The following is a 10,883-nucleotide window of genomic DNA, read 5'->3' as shown; positions in this document are numbered from 1 at the left end:
AATCGGTTTGTCAGTAGGGCTCGAGCAGTGACGTCATATATAGGGTGTATGGAAACCTATTTCATTCATAATTTCAGACATTTACTGAATGTTGTAGTGGAAGATGTGATCAATGTGGTAAATGTACAATTAATTTTATTTGGGAGGGATAATACTGTTTCTGCAATTTGTTCCGTTTATTTGACTTCTGTAAATAATGAACATAACGATGCCTGTATAGTCCAGACATATATTAATAAAGTATTGTTATATTGTGGTTTTGGTCATTTTAATCATAACTTCACCCTCCACTTCCTATTTGACACAGTGAGTTGTCAAAACTTCAAAATTTCATGACCACAAATTTTCCCTTGAAAGCACCACTTGAAAGGTTTTACTTTGTTTATGATTAATTCTTGATTTCTTTCATTTATTGAGCTTCATTATTTTACTGTAACCTGCAGATAATTTCCTGTCGCTTTTGGATGAGTTCTCCAACACCTAGAACGTTTTTGTTTTTTCAATGAAATGACAACGACAAATGACATTTGACATTAAAATCTTATTATTATCAGCGATGGAATACTGTAGCACAATCAGCTGTTACAGTATTTATCAATTGGGAGAGGTCAATAACATACATTATAGCCCAAATTAAATACATTCCATATAGACATTTATGCTTTTTAAATAGACATTAATGAATGGAGGGAAGGTGAGTAAAATATACATTTACAAAAAATATATATTAATCCAATTTGATACAGAGGTTAAGTGTTAAGGGCTCAATGACAGCAAGTGGTCTGTTGCATGATTAAGAGGTCTACTTGGTGAGTAAGTCAGTACAATGAGCATCAATCATATTTTTCCATTTACAGTAAGAACATGTAACGTTAAAAACAGTCATTTAAAACTCTGTACTGTTCTCTATATTATGATAAATCTGAGTACTGGTTTTCAAAAAATACAAAAATTCCCTCAAAAGGCCAGTCGTCCACAGTGTGCCATTTTTAGTTTAAAACCTACTATACCAATGGAACAAGATAGTTCAGATGATTTCTGAGCAATCAGTGCAATCTGATAGCATCCCAGTCTGATATGTACATGAGGTCCTGCAACAGTTCCTCGGGGCCACAGCACATTCAGATAGCCCCAGGTAGGTGAAGGTAGACCACATTTCCTCAAAATTCTCAAGTGATTTTAACTGAGACTGAAATCAATTCATACACAATACAGTTTTTACAAAGACGATTCAGTTTGTAGGGCCGTGCCTGTTGCTGGCAGTAAGCAGAAAACCCCCACAGAAATAACACATCATGTTCTTGTCACTACTCAACACCTGAACAACATGACGGTCCTGATAATCTCTATCATAGCAGAATAGTAACGGTCCAAGTCTGTGTTTTTTGAGGAGAGAACAGAACATTTGTATATGTATGAACAAAAATGGGGAAAACAGTAATCCCACATATTTGCCTCGCTAGGAGGTGGCATAAAAAATGCATATTGTTTTGGTGTTAAAGAAAACATATCTAAAATCAAAAGTGAGTCCTAATTTAATTTAAGTGAAGAGTGTTGTTTTCCTTCCTCTTTTTGCAGCCGATAGGTCCATAACTCAGTAGCTAAGATTTCTGCATGGATAACTGTTGATTGGCATGAAGACATTGCATATGCAGAATATATTAATAGACAAATCACTCATTGTAGAATACACACACACGCACGCACACACACACACACACACACACACACACACACACACACACACACACACACACACACACACACATACACACACACAGAGTATACCTGATGATACCACAGCAGACTAAGCAATCCTGGTAATTAACAGACAGTCATAGATTACTGTAATTAACCAGGCTCGTGTGTGGAGGTTGTTATAACGTTTATAAAAAAGGTTGTTTTCTTGTTTTTTTCTTCTTCTTTTTTTAACTGTACGTGTGTTAAGATTAACTGAACTTGTCAGGGTTAAGATGACATATGGCTGATGGTGCTTGTTTGGGGCCATTTTCCTCCTCTCGTCGTTTCATGGCCTGGATCACAGCAATCTCTTTGGCCTCTTTCTTCTGGTTCCTCGCTTCAAAAAGTAACCTAAGTCAGACAAACAAAGATATCAAGCACCAAGTGAATACAAAACATATTACACCAAAAACATAATACATTTCACTTTATTTAGATTAATAGAAACTTCATTTTCCCAATGTTATATTTCAGGATTTTTCTTGTTGACAGGAATTCTGTCACCCCCCCCCCTCCTTTTTCCCCCCGTTTTTACCGATTTTTGATTATCCTCTGCACAATGGCATCTGTAGTGAGACTGTTCCCACTGTCAATGGTACGCAGGATTCCTTTCCTCCTCGGCTCCTGGATGTGCAAAAAACATGTCCAGATGAATGAGTTTCATTGTTTCTGAGAGAACCAGCCTTTCACAGATGTGGAGAATGTCAAGAGCCTTACAGCGTACGGGTCCGACCCATCTTTGTCAGGATATATTTCTGTCTTTCCATGACATACAAGATCCACCTTTGTATTACAAAAATGTGTTATTGTATTCATTTTTAACCGCATTGACTATCTAGTGGTGAGAGATAACTACTTACCTTGAAATGGTCCAGCAAATATTTTGTGACCACAAATGGTGCACCGATCACCACTTCTGAAACATACTATGAAAAACAAAACAAGATCATCTTAAGTCCTACTAAAATAACCCTGAAAATCCATGAGTCAATAATATAAATACTGCATTGATGAGTAAAAATCGAAGGAAGAACCTACTCGGCAGGCTAGGACGCTGAGTGTTCTCTCGTGGACGTTCATGATAGGGTAGTTTTTACCTTTGTAACGGTTCACTTCCTGAAAAATATGACAAGAAACAATGAATTCTGTAGTAAAAGACATAATGAACTCAAGGGGGCTGAGAATGTCTCATATTGATAAAGAAATGGCACAAAGAAGACTCACCTGATCAAAGTGCAATCCCACTATTACGTATGGCTTGTCTGCTAGTTTGTGCACTGCTTCCAGGAAGTCCACATGGCCAATGTCTGACAGACTCATAAAGAAAAGCAGACTAGAGCGCTAATGGCATAGGAAGAAGTTCCTCTGTTTACTGAACTGTGTATACAATTTTAAAAAGTGTTATTGACCGTAAAAGGATACGGAAGAGGTCAAAAGCTCCTGCTACGTAGATGATTGTGTCTCCAGGCTGAGGCTCCTGTCCTGAGGCAAACTGGATGATCTTCTGTGAAGTCTGAAGGAACTGAGACACTCCTGTCCAAGGACTGTGGCCCTTCTGGCCATGTGACCCCCATAGTAGAGAAACAGGCAAAATGAGTGGGTAAATGACATAGGAGCTTCAAATCAGATGAACCTCAGCATAGACGTCATCAGTGCAAAGGACAGCGATGCATCATCGCCATCTAGTGGCTTAAATAGTAACAAGGAGTTACTATTTGGGCCACCGTGAACTTGAACCTGTTTGCTTAATTCACTATTACAAATGATACTGTCACACTGCTTTGACCTCTGTTGTGTCCTAAGTAATATTCACTCTTTACTAACAGGCTCTGCTTATAGAGCAGATCCACAGTAAAGCCTTCGGTTTAATCATGGACCATCTGCATCATCCTGCATGGCAACGGTGGCACTTTTGGCAGTAAGCTGCGGGTTTCATGTTGACAAGATGACAAACAAAGAATTAAATCCTCTTAAAATGTTTGGGTGTCTACCTTTCCAAAGTTGTCTGTGTGTTGCTGATAGTCTGAACTGTCCTGGAGAGAGAAGACAAGATTAAATCAGGGCTAGTTCTGTGTTTTGAGGGAAGACACAGAGAATGAGGATGTACTCACAATGTTGCTGTGGTGTGCTTTGGTCATTAATAGCATCCTGCCCACCAGGTCTGTGGTGGACACTCCCTGGGTTCTCTTACACTCCCTGCAATTACCCAATGTATATTACAGCCGCCCACAACACTAGTATCTTCTGCATGGTTAAAAGAAACTCACCTGTACCGCCCTGACCTCTTCACCTCCTCATAGGTGTCCTTCCCATCGACTGTTAGTGTTATATCATCTGAAACAACAGCACATGACATACTGCTGACCTCAGCTCATAACCCATCTGACATCTATCATATATTTGCACATGATCAGCACCATGTGAGGTGCTAACCTACTAGTGTGTCTAAAAAAGGACATAAATTAGTGATTTACTGCACCTCCATGCACACAGAAGTCACAGTTGTACTTGTCGAGGGTCCCGAGGGTGGTGACATAAGGCGCTCCTTCCACAACCTCATCCACCCATTTTATAGCTCGCACCATCTTGTATCTTTCGTCCTGAGTGAAAACCGGTGGGCCCTTGTGCTTTGCAATCTCACCTTAAAAACAAGACACATCCACTCAAGCCATACTGTTGGCACACTTGCATAATAAGAACTTAAATCACGAAAATGAGGAGAGGGATCTCCAGGAGCAGGACATTCTGATATGCAGCCACCAACATCTAGATATGTTTGACCCACAGCACAGGAAGAGGTTGTTGATATATTATAGTAGTAGGTACTGACACTGATGTTGAGGTTATTCCTGTTTAAGATGAAGTCAGAACGCTCTAAGTGTTTCATGGGAAGGTAAGGTGAGTCATTTCAAATTGTTTATTGGCATACTGGTTATACAAGTATAATCGCGTGAAAATTGAACGCTGGGAAGTGTCAAAATCTAAAATTAAAAAAAAAACAACCCTCCAGACTGTAAGTCACAGTTGGTGCCTGGCTTATTATGAAGTGACAAGACAAATAAACAGAGGCTACAGTTGACACAGACCCAGGTCCAGCAGGTCTGGTCTCAATCATGCCTGCATGGTAAAACCAATCATTTCCAAAAACTCTTTATAAACGTGGACTCGTCGTGCGTTATACATCAATCCATTCCCAGTGAGATCTGGTACAGAGAAGTCAGTAACATTTCTGCATGTTGTCCATATAAAGTTCATTAAGTGTTTTGCACGGCAGTCTTATTTCACATTTATATATTCAGTGAAAAATTGTGTTTACTGACATCGGGTTTCAAAAGAAAGGATCCTAACTAGATTTTAATGGACGATCTGAGAGATTAGAGATCCTCCAGTGTTAGGGTTCACCAGTGTTGCTTACATGCAGATAATTTCTCTGATTCTTGATTGATATCATGGTCTGTGTGTTGAGAAATTCACTACTTCTTTAACAACAGTGTTTCGGGTTTCACAAAGTTTCCAAAACTGTTTATTACTGTTTATAACTATTTAACAGGCAGAGTGAAACTCTCCCCATCTTTGCTTGTGACACCTGAGCCTCTGGGATATGTCTCTTTATCATTAATCATTAACATATACTGTCACATGTTACCAATGAACACCTTCACCTGTGTAACTGTTCAACATAGTGTTTTTGATTCATCACAACATGTCCTCAGTCTTTTGCCATCCCACACCACCTTTTTGAAATGTGTTGCTCCAGAAAAATTCAGAATCAATACATATTTTTTTTTTAAAAATCAATGAAGTCAGTGAATTACAACTTTCGATATTTTTCCATTGTAGGGTTTCATATTAATCCTTTTGATGATTGATGTAGTCTTTGGTGACATTATTGCTATTTTACCTACAAAGGGAGAAAATCAGGTGTGGGAGGAACTGTGTTAGTGCTGTTAATGGTCCTTACTGTCTGTGTGCACTCCAACTATGAGGTAATCACCCAAAGCCTTGGCCTGTCGCAGCTGGTTGGAGTGGCCATAGTGGACCATATCATAGCTGGAAGACACAAGGAAAAGAATCACAATGAATATTTAGAAAACTTAAGTGTGGAACAATAATTGTAGGAAAATTTTGAAAAAAAAAATCCCAGGAGGAAGAAGGATCTATCTATGAGTCACAAGTGTTGCTGGTGTCAATCCCAGCTGACTAGGGGCAAGAGGCAGGGTACACTCTAGACGTGTCATCAGCACACCATGGAGGTAATTAAGTAACTGTGGAAAAGACGATTTTTTTTTAAGTTTATGGGTTACAACATGAACCACAAAGCAATGTTTCTATACTTTCTGTGTTCATGATGGTATGGCCCACCTTCTCACCCTACACGAGGTCTCCCAGACATCTGCTCCAGGTCTCAACATAACAAAAGTCAACATCACCGAGTGTTTCTTCCTGTTTTTCTCAGCCCTGGTTATGTGGCCATCTGGAGATAATTAGATTAGCATGGAGATTGTAATAGGCTAATCTAGCATTGTAATAGAGAACAGATGTTAGTTAGCCTTCTATCACTATCACTGCTACCAGACCTCAGTCTCATTCGCTGCCTTTCCGGCCCATTTGAACACGATATTGATGTGTAAGACTCACCAATAGAGAGGAAGGTGCTCTCACAGATGGAAGCAACTGCAGGTCTCACTGACATAGAGACCTGAATTATCGATGCTTATAGTCCCTACTTCATTCAGTGAAGTAGGGACTATAAGCATCGATAATTCAGTGCCAGCAATTAACCTGCAGAAATTACAAATCTGGCTGACGTTAACAATGGTTAGCACACATTTAAACCAGCATAATGATGTCCTCCTCAGAACAGTATTCCACACGTCAGCACCCTCGTGAGTCAGGTGTGAGATAGTAGTGCTATGAATAGCAGCAATCAATTAGAAAGCTGATGATCACTGCCTGAACCCCAGCACGTACGTAGCTCCAGTAACACAGTCCCGTGTGGTTTTTAACAAATTAAAGAAAATACGTGTTCCTGGGTGCAAGAATCATTATGCACAACCTGGACTTCTTGTCAACAACTCTAATAAACTACATGTAGGCCTGTACTGGACTGCCAATTGGTCAGTATGGGTTCAACATGTGCAGAAGCAATAGTGCAGGCCCAGAAGGAGGTAGTAAAGCAGGGGGGGATCTCAATGTGACTGAAAAGAGGACCCAGAGTTATGTAAGACCAGAAGGCTGCTTTTGAGAGAGTTTTCCTGATGAGGCGACCGTGCACGTGTCACCTTATTCCTGTTGTATTTTTTATCAGCCGCAGATCATGATGCCATCCTCATAGGTTGATGAAATATTAATGCTGTAGCTTGTTAGTGGACACCCGAACAGCACAAAGCTTCTCAAGAGGAAAAACCCCACCTGATATCTGTGCACAAGTGTAAGAACACAACTAGATGTAAGAACAATGTGTACAAAAATAAAAATGTTGACATTTTGGTGAAGTTTCCATTGCATTCTGTGCTATAGTATAATGTTTAACTGGACTGTGTTTTGTAGTGAATATTTGTTTAATGTTTAATGCTCAGAATACCAATAGTCTGCGTGGGAACACACTCTGCGGAGGTTTCAAATAGTATTCACATATTCATGCATGAATGCACAACCTCAACAGTGGAGGTGGACTATAAACCCCGGCCTGGTGACGCTTCTTTGGCCACTGACCTTTGGCTCTTCCCAGGATGACCAATAAGAAATGTTTCATGGAGTAAAATTGGTTAAAACTGTTTTCTTTCCTCAGAATTTTCCTCTTGTGTTGCTGACATGGCTAGATGTCAACGAGAGGTTGTTCATGTGATGGGAAATGGATGCACAAGTAGAGTCTGCTGGAAAGGTTACTGCAGTTAATGACATTTGCTCTGTCGACATTGGCAGTCTTTGCTCACCCCACCACTAAATATTCTGGAATCCCAAATATTCAGCAACATTACGTCACAACAGAGACACACAGCCACATCTACCGGAGAAGGCCAAAAATATTCCTGGAATTTAAACACGGAAGTTTAAAATACAGTATTTGTGCTCAATTCAAAGTCCTAAAAATAAAAGTATTGTTCCGTAATGTAATTGAAGTCAAAGTCGATCTGAAATCCATTACATCATGCAGTGTGTGTTCAGAGACATGCATTTATGGCATGATGAAATAAATCAGAAGGGCGTGGCTGTCAATCAGTCTGAGTCTGATTTGTTTTGTGTTTGAATATGAAGACAGATTTTTGTCCTTCCTCTTCTTCCTCAAAAAAGCCTGTATGCATGTGTGGTGTATTCATGCTTGTGGTTCATCATCATTTAGAGAAATAGTGCAAAGCAAAGTGCATCTGATGGATGCATCCTCTCCCATTATGTAAGCAGACAGGTAAGGGAAAGTTATCACACTGAAGTATAATTATTATATTATTAAAGTGTAATTAATATATGTCATTAGTGACCATTTTGTGAAATGAAGGAATGATGATTTAAAAATCACATTTACTTAGCAAATAAATTACTGCTGAATTCAGAGAGAATTTCAGTTTGACTTGAATTCAAAGATTAAAATCATCATTGTCAACAACTGAATAAAAAAACTTCAGCTCATGACTTAAGAAGGAAAAAGTCAAATTTTCTATGTATATGCGAAGTTATTCAATGCAATATGGAAATGACTAGTGGTAAGCTTAAATAAACTTAGACTTAGACCAGATGACATCTAATCAGATCAGATAAAACAACAGAAAATGATCAGATAAGCTTAGCTAAATTACGCTGTGCACAAAATTGAATCTTTCACACATCCCACAACGGGGAGCAGTGTACTGTCACAGCAGTGGTGAGAGAACAAAGCAAGCAAGTCATCCGAAAAAGAGGAAAAAATCTGCATGGTGGAACGATTATAATAGATGCATGTGTGCAACGGAGCAAAATATGTTAGTAGTGCTAAAATTAACACTGCAAACATTAATTACCTTTTCACTCATTCATTCAATGAGAGCAATTAATTCTGTTCTGTATACTTTAATAATCCCCGAAGGGAAATTAGAAGCTCACTCTCGCACACGGTTGGTTAATCATGCACATTAATATATAGTGCAATGGAAACTTACAAGGGCTGACAGTCCTTGTAAGGCAGACAGACAGACAGACACTCACACACACACACACACACATACACACACACACCTTGCTCAAGGGCATTTGGCTGTGCTCGTTTTGGAGTGTGAGCTGACACCTCCCACTGTCAGCTCACACTCCGAAACGACTGGGCCGGAGCGGGAATCGAACCGTCGATCTTGGATCATTGGACGGCCTGCTCTACCTCTGAGCCACTGCCGCCCAAACACAATAAAAATGAGAACATCTAAAGGAAGAAAAAAAAAAGTAAACTCAAAGTGATACTATCTTGATAACCGATACAGGCATTTATTTTTTATCAGCACTTATTCAGGCCCAACCCAGCTGACTGTGGGTTAGGGTTAGGATAGAACCTGACGTCATCAGGTCATCGCAGGGCTGACAAGCTGACACCTGTGGGAATGTTGAGTCAGTGACTGCAAACCCCTGCCTGTCATGCATGTCTTCAAACTGATGTCTTTAAAATAATGATATTATGGTTTGAAAAGTGAGTCACACAAAGCAGCAGCATGTGAAGAAATATCATGTCATTGCTTTGTTACCTGGTGATTCTGAATGTTTCAAATACGTTACGGGAGGGCGTTTCACAATCACCAGTGTTTACAAAACGCAGTCAAAACTCCAAGTAACGAGACTCCCTCAGCAGGACAGTGAATCATGACTATATACATTGACATGAAGTTATTATGTAAGTGTTTCTAGAACACTGAGGAGGTGATTGATTGATGCTCACACCAAAACAAGGTGAAGAAATACAGGTGACGTGAGTAAAAGCTCTAAATTCATAAATAAAACGAAGACGTCCAATGAAAACTTCAGTGTTCATCATGAATGAATGAACACAGCAGGTCTGCATGAGCGCTGCAACCTGCGGGCCTGTCCCCTGATGCGGGAGGTGACATTCACTCACCATCGATGATATCGATGGTGAATGAATGTGATAGGATCTGCATCACACGGTGAATCAGTTAGTGCTCACCATCCATCGCACCACACTCGGACTCCTCGCCTTCTCTTCTCGGGACTGCAGGTATCAGGACAGGGGGTCGTCCCTGCCTCTTTCCTGGCAGCTGGGCTCACTTGAGGGTGGTGATGTCCGTTCTTGATCATTCTGAACGCTGGTGACGTGACCTGTCGAGAAATGGAAAAAAAAAAGAAAAAAAAGGCAACAGCAGTCAAAGAGGGTCTTCCTCCAAATCAGACAGATATCGGGGTGTCACGGTCCGCGGCGTTGACGCGTCCAGCCGCAGGACAGCCGGTTTCTATGTCAGCGCAAGCGGCAGTCAGTGTGCGGTGCGCCAACGCCTCTGCCGGGCAGGCGACGCACGACGCAAGACGCCCCTTTACGTCAATTCTACCACAGAAATCAAGGACGGAACAAAGAAAGCAAAAGCGACATAAATAAATCCACGCCATGTCAATTTGTTGTTAATGATTTTATTTTGAAAGGTCAAACAGGAAGCTATCCATTTCCTCCGTTCAGCTTGACGCACGCTGGATCGTACGATGAAGGTCCTGAGCTCAGCCGACATGTTGTTACATAATAGCGGCTTTATCCACTGTCACGTGACGATATCTGTAATAATAAAACCGTCTTTGATGAAATCCCTGTTTATACATGTCCTTAATCTTTTCATGAAATGTATCTCTTTTGAATAGCTGCGCTGATCAAAATAAGAAAAAGCACTGTTCGTGCTATTTAATTGTTCTCCCTGCTGAATATTTTATCAATGAATGTTGCATTTATGCAATGGGGAAAAATGAATTTTTAAAAAAACGAGGCTAGGTACGAGGTTAAATATGTACAGAATGCAAAATGAACATGAACACATACAGAAGACAAAACTGCGTTGACAAAATATATGGCGATTAAAGATTTGGCACTTTCAATCTCACAGCCAAGAATAAAATGCGTTTAAGTCTAATTGTTCAATAATTTGATCCACAGATATAAAAGCACTGACCCCCAGAAAACGTCAACA

General features: G+C 40.1%; 1 protein-coding gene across 2 annotated transcripts; it reads right to left on the bottom strand.

Annotated features, from left to right (window-relative positions):
* Positions 1 to 526: 526 nt before the first annotated feature.
* Positions 527 to 10,212, bottom strand: LOC137609682 (ethanolamine-phosphate cytidylyltransferase-like). 2 transcript variants are annotated; one of them, XM_068336878.1, is made up of 13 exons: positions 9,881 to 10,212; positions 5,702 to 5,790; positions 4,220 to 4,381; positions 4,008 to 4,074; positions 3,852 to 3,936; positions 3,732 to 3,773; positions 3,163 to 3,295; positions 2,965 to 3,047; positions 2,779 to 2,856; positions 2,601 to 2,666; positions 2,458 to 2,523; positions 2,276 to 2,364; positions 527 to 2,091 (listed from the first exon to the last, which is right to left on the bottom strand). In XM_068336878.1, exons 1-13 carry the CDS (start codon positions 10,009 to 10,011, stop codon positions 1,950 to 1,952), a joined length of 1,233 nt encoding a protein of 410 aa, XP_068192979.1. In that variant the 5' UTR covers positions 10,012 to 10,212; the 3' UTR covers positions 527 to 1,949. The 2 variants fall into 2 exon arrangements, with proteins under 2 accessions (XP_068192979.1, XP_068192978.1); XM_068336877.1 differs by having other exon boundaries at positions 3,163 to 3,311; positions 3,733 to 3,773.
* Positions 10,213 to 10,883: the final 671 nt, after the last annotated feature.

Source organism: Antennarius striatus, chromosome 16 (genome assembly GCF_040054535.1).
Source record: "Antennarius striatus isolate MH-2024 chromosome 16, ASM4005453v1, whole genome shotgun sequence".
NCBI lineage: Eukaryota > Metazoa > Chordata > Actinopteri > Lophiiformes > Antennariidae > Antennarius > Antennarius striatus.
Note: the sequence above shows the minus strand (reverse complement) of the source record. Positions and strands in the feature narration are given on the sequence as shown.

Excerpts from the sequence above, each read along its gene's own strand:
- LOC137609682 (XM_068336877.1), bottom strand. The coding sequence starts at position 10,011 with ATGATCAAGAACGGACATCACCACCCTCAAGTGAGCCCAGCTGCCAGG. Across the intron at positions 4,075-4,219 it reads TGACTTCTGTGTGCATGGAG|ATGATATAACACTAACAGTC; the intron begins GTGCAGTAAATC and ends CTGTTGTTTCAG. Across the intron at positions 3,937-4,007 it reads AAGAGGTCAGGGCGGTACAG|GGAGTGTAAGAGAACCCAGG; the intron begins GTGAGTTTCTTT and ends GGGTAATTGCAG.